General features: G+C 46.8%; 1 protein-coding gene across 2 annotated transcripts; it reads left to right on the top strand.

The window, feature by feature from the left end:
- Positions 1 to 3,012: 3,012 nt before the first annotated feature.
- Positions 3,013 to 13,050, top strand: st6galnac (ST6 (alpha-N-acetyl-neuraminyl-2,3-beta-galactosyl-1,3)-N-acetylgalactosaminide alpha-2,6-sialyltransferase; the record flags this gene model as incomplete). Of its 2 annotated transcripts, XM_053413730.1 has the most annotated exon segments (11): positions 3,013 to 3,185; positions 3,532 to 3,660; positions 4,077 to 4,438; positions 8,342 to 8,654; positions 9,632 to 9,797; positions 10,417 to 10,591; positions 10,819 to 10,957; positions 11,035 to 11,138; positions 11,605 to 11,688; positions 11,858 to 11,957; positions 12,293 to 13,050. In XM_053413730.1, coding segments are annotated over 9 exon segments (1,413 nt in total). In that variant the 5' UTR covers positions 3,013 to 3,185; positions 3,532 to 3,660; positions 4,077 to 4,277.

Raw genomic sequence — 13,050 nt, 5'->3', positions numbered from 1 at the left:
GAGAAGAAGGAAAGGAGGGAGCAGGGAAGAAGGAATGTGAATAGAAAACTTTTATAGGATTAGGAAAGCAGAGCTGGGACAGAGCGGGTGGTAGGAGGGTTCGAGGGGGCACCAGGCATGTGACCAGAAGCATTACATTACATTATTACATTACATTTAGATGAAGCTTTCATCCAGAGCGACTCACAATAAGCACCAACCATGAGGGAACAAACCCAGAACAACATGAATCAAGAAAGTACAATTTCTTCAAAAGGCCAAACTACAAAGTGCTATGAGTAACTGACATGTCAGTGCTACTAAATAGTTCTTAAAACTTTTATTGAAGGTATAGTCAGAAGAGGTGTGTTTTTAGTTTGCAGCAGTAGATGTGTAAACAGTTGTGATGTTGAGTGTTGAGCAGTGAGTGAATTTAGGTTGAAGACCAGTGGAGCTGCTGGTTTCTGGATGAGCTGCAGAGGTCGACCTGCCAGGAGGGAGCTGCAGTAGTCTAGGTGTGAGGTGACCAGAACCTGGACCAGAACCTTCTGAGTCTTCCGAAGCCAGATGGGTTGAGGTTGGTCAGATCCAGAGGCCTGCGACAGAACACATCCAACTCAACACGGAGAGTCACACACATATAGAAAGAAGCTGTCTTCCTCTCAGGAGCTGACACGTCCCTGAACATGCAGCTCTTTCCTGTTTCCTCACCTGGACACTGAATGGAGATTTGTGAAGCTCCTCTCACAGACACACAAAGTCTTTGTGGATAAGATTTCAGTTCCAAAAGGTCCAATGCTTGAGTGAGTGAGGGCTGAAACCAGAGAACCTCTAACCCTGGAAGTGAAGCCTGTTACTGAGGTGCAGCACGATGTGAGAGACCTTGTTCTGATGTGACTCTAAAAGCCTTTAGGTAACACCTGCTAGCACAATGTATTTATTCTCTTGTCTCTATTTATTTCCCCCTCATCTTCCTGTGAGCATGTTTATTTCCACCAGAATCCTCTAACCTTTTAGGATGAACATGTTCTCATGAAATGTTGAACTAGATGTTTGAGCTGATCCAGCTTCTTCTCAGTGGCTGAAGCTCCTGTTGGCTCCGCCCTCCCGGCAGGAAACACCTTAACTTGACAAACGCCTAAAGCATGAGAGCTGCACCAGGTTCATTACTTGTATAAAAGTGTAGTTAATTGAGCTCTGGATTAGTTACTGAACTCTGTATACACATGTCACATATGATTCTCTACTGAGACTTTGTTCTTGTTTTTCTCAAAGCAACTTCCTGAAACTCGATGTGCTTATTGTTGCTGTGATGAGCTGATTCCATCAAATGTCCCAGTCAGTTTTCATAAAGCGCTGATGATGTGATTGTTCAGTCACAGCTCTGGAGATAGAGAATCGTGGTTGAGTGTTCAAATGTTTAGTTTCTGGGCAGAGATGAAAAACTGTCATGGTGAGACTTTATAAGTACGCCCCTTTTTTTAAAGATGGATTGATTATAGTACGTTGGGTTTTTTCCGACATGACGAGTTGTGTCCGAGCCACAATGTGAAGGTTCATATGAAGTGTGATAATGTGATGCAGCGTAATGGGGAACACAGGGGACACCATACAAGATATATCAGAAGACAGATGTGGTCCCTGTGGGTCTCACGGCTTCCTCTCTGAGATCCACAGGGAGTCCTGAGCCCTTCTGCTCTCAGCCCCTCGCTGCTCCTGGCACCAGACGGGCCTCGAGCCGAGAGGGGGGGGGGGGGGGTCGCGTTGACCTGAGATGACCCTTGTTTTACAGATACACACATGAACAAAGTACCTGCATCTTTTATAGTTATGTTTTCTCGCTTGTCATTTGTACCGTTTGTATATGAACCATTCTGTCGTCACGGGCTGTTTTCTGTCCGTCCGTCCACCCCCCCCCCCCCCCCCTCTCAAACAGCATTTTCTTATCCTCGTCCTTTTGTTTTTATTGTTTTCTATGGTGACGGTTCGAAAACTGTGAAGATGATGTTGACTGATCTAGAAGTAAAAAGAGAATAAACAACAAAGCTTGTTTTGAAAATGCACTTTGTTCCTCTTTCTGTTCGCTGTGGACACAACACACAATTGTTTACTTGTCCCCCCCCCCCCCCCCCCCCCCCCCCTCACCCCTCCCTCCCTCTCGGGTCACGGGTGAGGATGAGGAGGAAGTTTCCTGATCCTGAATCAGTGTGAAGTGGAAGTTCTGAGCTGATTTGCTGAACTGTTGTAATGAGAAGTTTAACTAGTGACTGATCTGAAGAGTTCCCTGTGAACCAGCCGCTCTTCATGGAGACCAGTTAACTCCTCAGGGAGGTTTCAGCTTCTACATCTGGAACATCTGACCCACTTCTCTCCCCCCCTCCCCTCCCCTCCCCCGCCCTCCTGGTTGGTTCACCCCCGCCCTGCAGCCAGCTCACTTCCTCTGGACCCTCGAGCAACTGGTGGTGCCCACTGGAACGTGTCCCCCCCGCTCAGAGAGGTTCCTTTCGTTTTCACAGAGGAAACTGGAGCCGGAGAGGAACCCAGACTGAGAGGAGGGATGGACGGATGGAGGGAGGGAGGGAGGGAGGGAGGAGTGAGGTCCAGGCTGCGTGTCGGTGCTCGCCAGCCGGCAGGCAGTGCGTGTCACTCCCTCTCCTGTCTGTCATTCTCGTGGTTCAGGGTCTCCACACATTGTGAGCATAGCAGAGATCCTGAGAGCTGCCTGCTCATGTCTAATGTTACTGCCGCCTGGAGTGGGGGGGCTCTCTCTCCCCCTCTCTCTATGTACGTGTGTGTGTGGGGGGGGGCTCTCACTCCTCTCTCTCTCTCTCTCTGTGTCACTCTTCTCTCTCTCTCTATCTCCCCCTTTCTCTCTCTCTCTTCTCTGTCTCTCTCCCCCTTTCCCTCTCTCTCTCTCTCTCCCTCTCTCTCCCCCTTTCCTTCTCTCTCTCTCTCTCTCTCTCTCTCTCTCTCCCCCCATGCTCTGCAGTGAGGGGGAGGGGGGGGGGGGTGACCAATTGCCAGCAGCTGTTGCTCATTTCACATAGTCCCGCCTCACAGGGCTGAGGCAGTCACTCCTCTCTCTCTCTCTGGATGAGCAGCAGAGTGAGCTGAACTTCACAGGGAGAACTGTGTGTGTCCATCACGAGGGGACGAGAGAGGCCACCGGGCACCGAGGACGCTCTGGTGAGAGGACACTGAGTTGTGTGAGTTCTTTTGTGTTGTCGTGAGCTCTGTGCAGAGAGGTTTCCTCCCGTTACACGAGATCAGGGACAGAGGCAGGAGAACGTCCTCGAGGAGGAGATGGAGTCATGTCCTGTCACCGCCTGATGCTTGTGACTTTTCTCTCACACTAACATCTAGCTGTGAGTCTTGTTCGAGGACATTTAATCACCGCTGTAGAATCTGGGTTGTCTCTGTCATGTGTCTGGTCGGAGGCAGCTGAGTTTATCACTGGATCTCTGAAACAACACATTTTTTCCACTCCTTCTCTCCAAGAAGAACCAACTCTCTCAAAGCCCCAGGAAGCTGATCAGTTTCTAATTCACACAGTCTCATTCAGGGATTCCTCCCGAGGATCCAGGAGGTGGATGGAAGCTCCAGACTTGAGTTTAGAGAAGTTCAGAGAGCAGATTTCAGCTCCCGGCCTCAGGCTTTGTTTATTACACTACTTACAAAGAGGTGAGGAGTGGAGTGGAGGGGGGGGGGGGGTGCTCAGAGTGTATGTTAATGTTCTACGGGGGCTCAGAACTTCTGCCTGACCTCAACAGGGAGGTGCACAGGCGGTTTCCTGTTAGATGGCCTGTGTGGCTTCCTGTGATTCTTGTCGACCGCCAGCTCCAGATGACTCTGAGTTTTCAGTGTGACTACTTCAGACTCTAGTTTGTGTTTTTTCTCTTGTGTGTCAGGAGAGAACAGTGAGAGCAGAAAGGAGAGAAACTAGAAAAGGATGTGAAGACGGTGACCCAGCGCTTAGCTTTCACGTTGCTTCATTAAAAAGGGATTATTTGAAACTGTGTTGACGCTGAGAGATAAAGTTTCCCCCTGAGTCTCTGCCCTCGTTCACACTCTTTCTCTCCTTCTCCCTCCCCCTGTAGCTGTGTTGAGAGAAGCCCGGAGTGGAGCCCGGATCCTCGGACTGAATAACCCCCCCACAGTCACTGACGCCCCGCCTGCCTCCTCCGGTCGACCAGAGCAAACTGTTCTGAGCCGGACAGTCTCCTCGTCTCCGTCCTCTGCCTCCACATGATCCTTCAGGTGGAGCGGAGGGCAGGGCACGCAGCCAGCCGGCCGGGGTCATGATCTCCATGACGGGGATGAAGCTCAGGAGGAAGCTGGTTCTTGCCTTGTTGACCGCCGGCTCCCTGCTGTGTGTCTACGTCCTGTGTGTGAACCTGGAGGGGTCCTGGTCCATAGAGCCTCTGAGAAACTTCCATGGCTTCAGCCAGAAGCCGAACAGGTTGGTGACCAGTTTAGACAACTTGAGGCCAAAAGGTCAAACTGAGGCAGCAGAGCCACAGAGATCCGGACGTTTGGTCCCAAAACACTGATCCTGACTAGTTCACCCAGATAGTTTCCTTTAGAAGAAACCCCCTCATCCCAGTTTGTAACTTTCTGTTGAGGATGTGAACATCACCAAGGTTATTATCATTCAACAACTGAATATACAAGAGATTCAAGATTCAAGAGATTCAAGATTTTTATTGTCAAATGCACAATAACATGAAGCAGTCGCTGGCAATGAAATGCTTGAGTCACAGGTTCTCTTCTAACAATGCTCAAGTAATTAAAACCAAAAAAAAAAAAATAGATATAGTATAAAATAGAATAAAACTATATACAAACTAAACCTGATGAGTAAACTGACCTGTGTTTGCTCTGGTGGTTTGAAACGTGTTTGATGACCTTGAATGACAAACTGGCTGATAACAGTTTTTCCACAAACTTCTGTCCTGTTTAGAACCAAGTTGCAGTTTTCTGAGGAGTCACTCACAGGAACAGGATTTACATTAACAACATGACAGGAGCTGTCAGGCGTGTTGGTTTATCCTAAATAAGAGATGAGCCGGACTGGTCCAATTGAAGTATTTATTGAGATGCAATGAAAGTTGAACAACATAGCTATGGACAATCATCACAGCCAGGGCTAAATCAGTTAGCAATAGGTAGTTAATAATGGCCCCGAACAAAAGGGGTTGGATATAATTATAACAGTAGATTTAATATGATTGGTTATGAAAGATTGAAGGGGAGTCACCGCAAATCAATTTGGTTCTCCCTTATTGGTCCAAAGCTGTAGTCCCCCGCCTCTTGTCAAGGAATCCAGGAAGTGACAAGAAGCCACTTCTACTCTGATAGCTGCTAAGCTAAATGTTCTCTTCATGAAAGGCCTTGACACAGCTGAGGCCATGTGGGCCATTGGAGAAAGGAATATGATGTTCCTGCTATATCCAAACAATGTCCTGTTGATGTAAACATTAGGATCCTCGAAACCCAAACAACGAAACAAAACAATGTCAACAAAGTCACCTGTCCGAACTTATCAGACAGCTGCATGAAAAATATGTGATGTGAATGAATCTAAGGGAATAATGGTTTAATACCAAAAGTTAGAATTCAGAACAATTATAAGATTAATTATTAACACTATGCAGCAAGGGTTATTTATAAATCATTTGTATAAAGGCCTTATATCTGGCCCAACCTGCTCAAGACCCCCCTCCTGTCTTTATTGAAAAGAATACAGTTAGACCCCAGAACAGCTAAAATATTGAATTCTCACAGAACACAACATCACTGTCATGTGTTATGAGGAGAGTTGTAAGTTTGTCCAGAGACGACTTGGTGACACTCACTTCTTTTCTTCTGTTCACTTCTTCCTCTTACTTTATCTGTCCGTCTTCAGCTTCAGTCTAAAAACCAGCTGCATTTCCTGCTTTGTTACTCGATCTAGACAAACACAACCTCAAAGTAAAACTTTGAAAACAAAGAGTTAGTTTGAAATGAAATGTTTTACATTCCAGAAACAAACCAACAGTCGACAGCTGAGGAGAACAGGCAGTCTTATGCAGAACAGGCTCCAGATCAGATTCGAAGAGGTTGAAGGGTTAAACACTCAGATCGTGAGTTGTATGAAAAGTCACGTCTTCGCCCTGAAGTCGTGTGACTGTGGTTTGAACAGAGGAGCCACAGAGCTGCTCTCCGGGGGTGGTCTCTAACACGTGTGTGTGAAATGTAAGCTTTGTCATCAACCGGCAGCACTCCGGCTTTAAAAGCCTGCAGGTCCAGATAAGATGCATTAAGTCGGGGGGGGGGGGGGCTGTTGCTCAAAGGTTTGTTTCAGACAGGAAATGGAGAGTTTGTGTTCAGGGAGCAGCTCAAAGGTCTTCACATTAAACAGCTCCTCTTTAATCTGAGAGTCTTCCTCTGATCCACTGAAGCTCACGTGTCAAATGGACATTGGAGACTTTTTTTTTTTCCTGTTTAAATCTAAAGAAGATTTTCATCGACCTCATTAACACAGTTTGTCAAAGTGTGTGAACACAGATTCATGGACATTATACTCAAATGTCTGCTGTGCAACGTTCACTAATATAAATTCTGATATATACAACAAAACCCAGAGTTTAATTCTGATTATTAAATCCATAAATATCTCTTCACACGTTAACAAGTTCTAGTTCCACTTTGTTTCTCAGTACCAAGTCTGAGCAGAGAGCAACATCTGCTTTGTCTAATAATAAAGAGCCAATCAGAGCGAAGCTGAGCATTGTGGTCACCTGACACTGCAGCTTCCTTTTTGTCCGATAATAAACTTGGACGTGAGCCTCTGCATGAAGACACAACAAGCTCGGATACAAGACACAGAGAAACCAGAAAGACACAAACTGACACAAAGAGACACAAAGTGACACACAAAGGGGCCACAAAATAACCACGAAGAGACACAATGTGACCACGAAGGGACACAAAGTGACCACGAAGAGACACAAAGTGACAGAGAGAAACACAAACAGACACAAAGTGACACAAAGAGACACAAAATAACCACGAAGAGACACAATGTGACCACGAAGAGACACAAAGTGACCACGAAGAGACACAAAGTGACCACAAAGTGACAGAAAGAGACACAAACAGACACAAAGTGGCAACGAAGACAAACAAGAGAATAAGTGTGGAGGCCCTCTACCTGTCTTTGCCCTGGTTCAAATCAATGACACATTTATATATATATATATTAAGTATCTATTTATGTTAACAATAATATATATTATATTAAGTATATGTTTTTATTCGTGTAGTTGCCAGTGATATCGAATTTCCAAGGAAACGTTCCCTGATGGAGTCCTGTTCAGATTACTGGCACAGCTCTTCATAAGTGATGCATCTAAAAGCTCTTCACAAAAACCATCTGCCCAAATCCTAAGAAAACTACATTGATAACATTCTTAAGCACAAACCTGATCATCATTTAAATCAGAGATATATCAGTATATTGTTTTCTAAAGCAGTTATGTCATCATTGTTTGTACAGATTTGATTACAGATTCATTATTAACACTATGCAGCAAGGGTTATTTATAAATCATTTGTATAAAGGCCTTATATCTGGCCCAACCTGCTCAAGACCCCCCCCCCCCCTCCTGCCTATATTGCAAAGAATACAGTTAGACCCCAGAACAGCTAAAATATTGAATTCTCACAGTTCCTGGCCTGCCTCATGTTACTGTACATTCAACCCACAGCAGCTTTAACAAGAGGTTGAAATACTTTGACTGCACCTGTCAGTCAGCTCAGTGGATCCTTGTTATTGTTATATTTTGTGGAAAGTTATGAACTTAATTAAAAAGTTGGTTCACCAAAATTACAAATCAGATATTTTCTCCTCCCAATTGTGGTTTGAATCATCGTCTTCATCATATTTCATCTGAATCTGGTGACACCCTGTGAATCATCCAGAGAAAACATGATGCAATCTGCATGTGTTAACTGTGGGGGAAAACTTTATTATAAAATCAATAAATAAACTTATTATAGATCAAGTTATAAATTAAATTAATATAATAACGTTTTTAAATGTAGATTTACTTCAAAGAGAAGATAAGTGCAGTCAGTTAGTTTATGACCAGGAATCATCCCAGTACCTGCAGCCTGTTAATCATTAATAAGATTAATAACATTATATTATGTTATGATTAACAAAGTTCCCTCTGTTTTAAGGCTTTCTGTTAACCTAAGTTATGTTTATCACACAGAGTTTTATTGGTTTCATCTCATTTCACGTTGAGCGAGGCCCAGGTGACTTGTGTCCAGCATCGACCTCCCGGGCTCACGCCTCATGTGTCTCTGTCTCCCACAGCAGCTCACGAGACTCTGAGGAGCCTCAGGACAGAAGGAACAGCAGTGAGCGGTGGAGCCGTCCCTCACCGGCCTCCACCCGTCACCCAGAGCATCCCTCTGCAGCCGCTCTGCAGAAACACACACCTGCACACACTCCGCCTCCAACCTCAGAGACTCAAACAGCCGCCGGGCCACAGGCAGCCGCTGGGGCCACGTCCAAGTCTGAGGCTGTGGGGGGAACCTGGAGCAGCAACCCCACACCCCCCCGGTCCACTGAGCCTGCCTTCATCGGAGACACAGGCTACATGACTGAAGACGTCCCTGCACAGACGGTGAGTTCTCCTAATGTCCAAACCTCCACCCAAAAAACTTTTTAACATTTTATCTCCCAAGTTTAAAGAAGGTGAAAAACAATCCTGGAGTTTCACCGCCTCAGATGTTTCATAGAAATCTGTTCAGTAGTTTTTCTGTCATCTTGTTTACAAACCAACAAAACCTTGGTGGAGGTGATGAAATCTGTGAATCATGGCAGAAAGTCTTTTCTTGTATATAAACACGCAGGCTGCATCGTGGGTGGAGGAGGCTGCAGCTGCTGGACGCCTGGTTGTCCTCAGAGCTGCTGTCAGAGGGCGGCGGCCTCCGTCCACTGGGCGGGGGGGGGGGGGGCTCCTCAGTGTCTCACAGGACATGGAGTCATGGCTCCTCGTCATCCACACATGTTGCATCGTCGGGGGGGAAATTACAGCATTAGAAAACACAGGAGATGAAATGAGAACATTCTGTGAAGGTCTCCAGAGAGAGAGGTTCATGAAACCATGAGTCCAAGTGGTGAAGCTCACATCATGCTCACGCTGAGGTTCTGTTTGAAACACATTTCAATGGATCCACTCAGTTTAGCTGCAGTTTAATACTTTTTAATAATCCTATACTCAGTTTTGTACACGGCCGGAGATCTCACAGGTTTACATTTGCTGGTAGAATGTTATCTTGTGTGGTTTTAGGTTTTGAGCTTTTCATTGAGGAGAAAACTCATAATGGATTATCCCCCCCCCCCCCCCCGCGTGTGGTTCTATCTTTCATTCATCAGCAAAGTCTTTCCACACAAATCTATAAAAGCTCTGAGTCCTTCTCTCTCTGGCTGGAATCAGACGTTTCCATCCCAGTGAGTCTGGAGGTCTGACCCTGAGGCTGCTCCAGGCTGCGTGTGCACTGGTGATGTGAGACGTCCACTATCTGAAGTCGTGCAGGTTGGAGATAAGACGTGTGTTTGTGCTTTGATAACAACATGGTGGCGTTGTCTCCTCCTCAGAACTGCACCGACGGCGTCAGAGGCCGAGTCGCTCAGACGCGCTTCAGTGGACGGTTCCTGGGGCGTGTCCCGGTCCTGCAGTGGGCCAATCACGTGAGCCGGGACCAGTACAAGCGTCTGAGTCAGTACTCAGGAGCTCATGGCTGGTCTGGGGTCGACTACGACAGTGAGCGGTCTTTTCATTTCTTTGTTTTCATTCCTGCTGGTTAAGACTCTGTGTTCTCTACCTGGTTCCTTATGGTCTCAATTCCAAGAGAAATAAAAGTAGAATCTCACAAGAAAATACAAAAAGGTATCGACCAGTATTTAAGACTTTGTGTTAATGTTGAAGTGTGTTCATTAAGGATGTAATACAATCATAATCAAAATGTGTGTATAGACAGTGAAGGTTCTCCAGAGCCGACACTGTTCCTTCATGTTGTGTTGTCTAAGATTGTCGTTATAGATATTCATATACATCCACACAGAAGATGGAGAGTGTTGTGGATAAATGTCAGAGGAAACGTGTGTTCAGACAGTTGCAGCTTGCAGCTTCCTGTGTGTGTGTGTGTCTGTCTGTGTGTGTGTGAGCGAGCCCACGCTTTTCTTTCTTTCAGACCAGTTTCAAATAACTGAATCTGAGGGCGGACAAAATTACACAGACACAAGAAATAACTAAATAAATGAAAGAATCTCTTGTTTAGCCCAGTGAGTCTTTCCCTGATTATTCAAAGACCTGAAGATGAATTCTGTTTGTCTGTTGTCTGTTGTCTGTTTGTCTGTTGTCTGTTGTCTGTTGTCTGTAGCACTGGTGGAAACTCTCTCCGTCCTCAACTCCTCCGCTAACTGGCTTCTGCTGGACGACTGGAGCCGGCGCAGCAACGGGTCCTCGTGCTCCCGCTGCGCTGTGGTGGGGAACGGGGGGATCCTGAAGGACTCGGGCCGAGGGCCGGAGATCGACAGCCATCACTACGTCTTCAGGTACCACTCCCACGGTCCACACTTCTGTCTCTGGGTTGAACAACTCAATAAAATCCACAAAATAATCATGGAGTTGGTTGAAAAGCATTAAAAGTGGATCCAGGACGATCTGGTTCAGTCGGACTGTTGTGTGTTTGCTGTTCTGACTGAAGGAGACTTCACCGAAACCTGTTTCCATCCCTGTGTGTGTGTCTGTGTGTGTGTCTGTGTGTGTGTGGTGTGTTCAGGACCAACGGGGCGATCCTGAAGGGCTTTGAGCAGGACGTGGGGTCTCGCACCACCCACTACACCTTCTCCACCAACACCTTGAGGAACTCCATGGCCAGCTACGCAGGACTCGGCTTCACGGGCCCGCCGCTGTCTCAGGTCAGGACCAGGACACAGGACGTCTGTCCCAGTGGTGAGATCGGGACCTAACAGACGTGTCCTCTGCTGTCCCACAGGAAACACGATACGTCTTCCTGCCCGACCACTACCGGGACTACCTGCTGATGAAGGCTGCAGCCACGCACACCGCGGTGGAGCGCGGGCCGGAGCGAGCCAAAGAGTGAGCGTCCATCACGTGGGACTTGATTCTGTCTTTCTCTTGTCGAGCGTGTTTCTGTGAGAATAGAAGTGAGGGAGCTAAAACCAGGTGTTTGAGACAGAGGCTGAACAGAGGAGCTGCAGGAGAGTCGGGAGTTTTCTGACATATCATTCACAACAGGAAGGTTCTTGGTTTGAATCCCAGCTCTGCCCGGGTCTTTCTGTGAGGAGTTGCATGTTCATCTCATGTTTGTGTGTTTTTCCAGCTCCACTGTCGACAGTGTGTGAGTGATGTGTAGAGGTGCAACATAATGTTATCACACTTCTAAGAAACTGGTTCCACTTCCTCATTCACACTTTGTCCAGTGTCTCATCCCTCGCTGCTGTCGAGGGACATGTCCCTGTGCACTTTGTCCTTATTCACATGTCCTGTCTTCTTAGAGTCGGAGGATCTGTGATCTTTGTGTGACGTTGTGTTTCCTCCCCAGTCCCACCAGGTTCTTCGGACAGGACGTGACCGCGGAGAAGCTGAAGATGTATCATCCCGACTTCGTCCGCTACCTCAGGAACAGGTGAGCCACTCGGCTGCAGGTGGTGAAAAGCTCGGCTTGCGTTTCGAAAGGTTGAAAAATGAGAATAAAAGAGCAACAGCGTCCGTGTGGGAGGAACGTTTCAACACAGATGGTTTCACTTCATCTTCCTTCACTTTGTCCTGACTCTGCAGATTTCTGTTTGTTCCAGATTCCTTCGATCCGGGACTCTGAAAACTCGAAACAAGTTCATCTATCGGCCCACGACCGGCGCCGTGATGCTGCTGGCGGCGCTGCACTCCTGTGACCAGGTAGCATTCCTCTCTCCTGTCGGCCGGCACATCTACATCTTCTACTTCCCACAGGACGAGGCTGCACCCGCCTGAGAGCGTGAGAATGTTGTGACTCTCGGCGGTTGAGTCCTTGTTGAGACTCGTTCTGTCTCTCTGACATCGGGAGGCAATGATTCAACTGTGAAATACCACAGGATCTGTTGGATCATAAAATCTGTGAAAACCGGCCTTTCCTGCCCTCAGCTGGGGGGGGGGGGGGGGGGGGGCAGAGAATCAGGCGGAAGAGCTCGAGTGGAAACATGATGTAAACTGATCTGCGATCTGCCTCACTGTGGTTTCCTCTGTTGATGCAGGTGAGCGCCTACGGCTTCATGACCCCGGACTATAAGAACTACTCCGACCACTACTACGACAGGAAGTACCGCCCGGTGGGCTTCTTCGCCAACCACGACATGCGCATGGAGATGACTCTGTGGCAGCAGCTGCACCAGGCCGGCCTCATCACCCTCTACATGCACAAGTGAATTCAGGTCGACAGGAAGTGACCTCATCAGGTCTCTGGTCACGCTACGAGCACGAGGCAGGAAGTCGGTTCACGATTCTCTGAACCGAGCAAAGTTAGCAAGTAGCAGAAGTTTTTCTTTTTAATGAAGGAAACATTATTTTTTTAAAGGTCAGCTGCTGTGATTGTTCAGAAATCAGATTTAGTTTAATTTATCAAAGACGTGTCTGAAACGTTTTAATTATCTTTTCCCAGAGAGCGTGTGTTTGGTGATTTGTAGAATGAGTCAAATTTGATAAACAAACAAATATTCAAGATCCCCAGAGGATAGATCCACTGAATCCTCATAGAGCGCCATCTTCAGGTCACTTTTTAAATTTTGCTTATTGAATATAGGTATTTGTTATAGGGAATTAAATATCTCCACAGTTGCCAGATCAGAGACTTCAAAGAAAGATGGACGACATGTCTCTAGTTCCTAACTTTCCCTCAGGATCAGTAAAGTATTGATCCTATCGGGTCAAGACGTCTTTATATCATCAGGTAACTAATTGAATCCAAACGTTTCAGAAGCACTTAACAGACCTCAGGTCGGTGGAACCTCCTGGA

Source organism: Pleuronectes platessa, chromosome 21 (genome assembly GCF_947347685.1).
Source record: "Pleuronectes platessa chromosome 21, fPlePla1.1, whole genome shotgun sequence".
Lineage (NCBI taxonomy): Eukaryota > Metazoa > Chordata > Actinopteri > Pleuronectiformes > Pleuronectidae > Pleuronectes > Pleuronectes platessa.
This window is presented reverse-complemented; position numbering and strand designations above follow the sequence as displayed.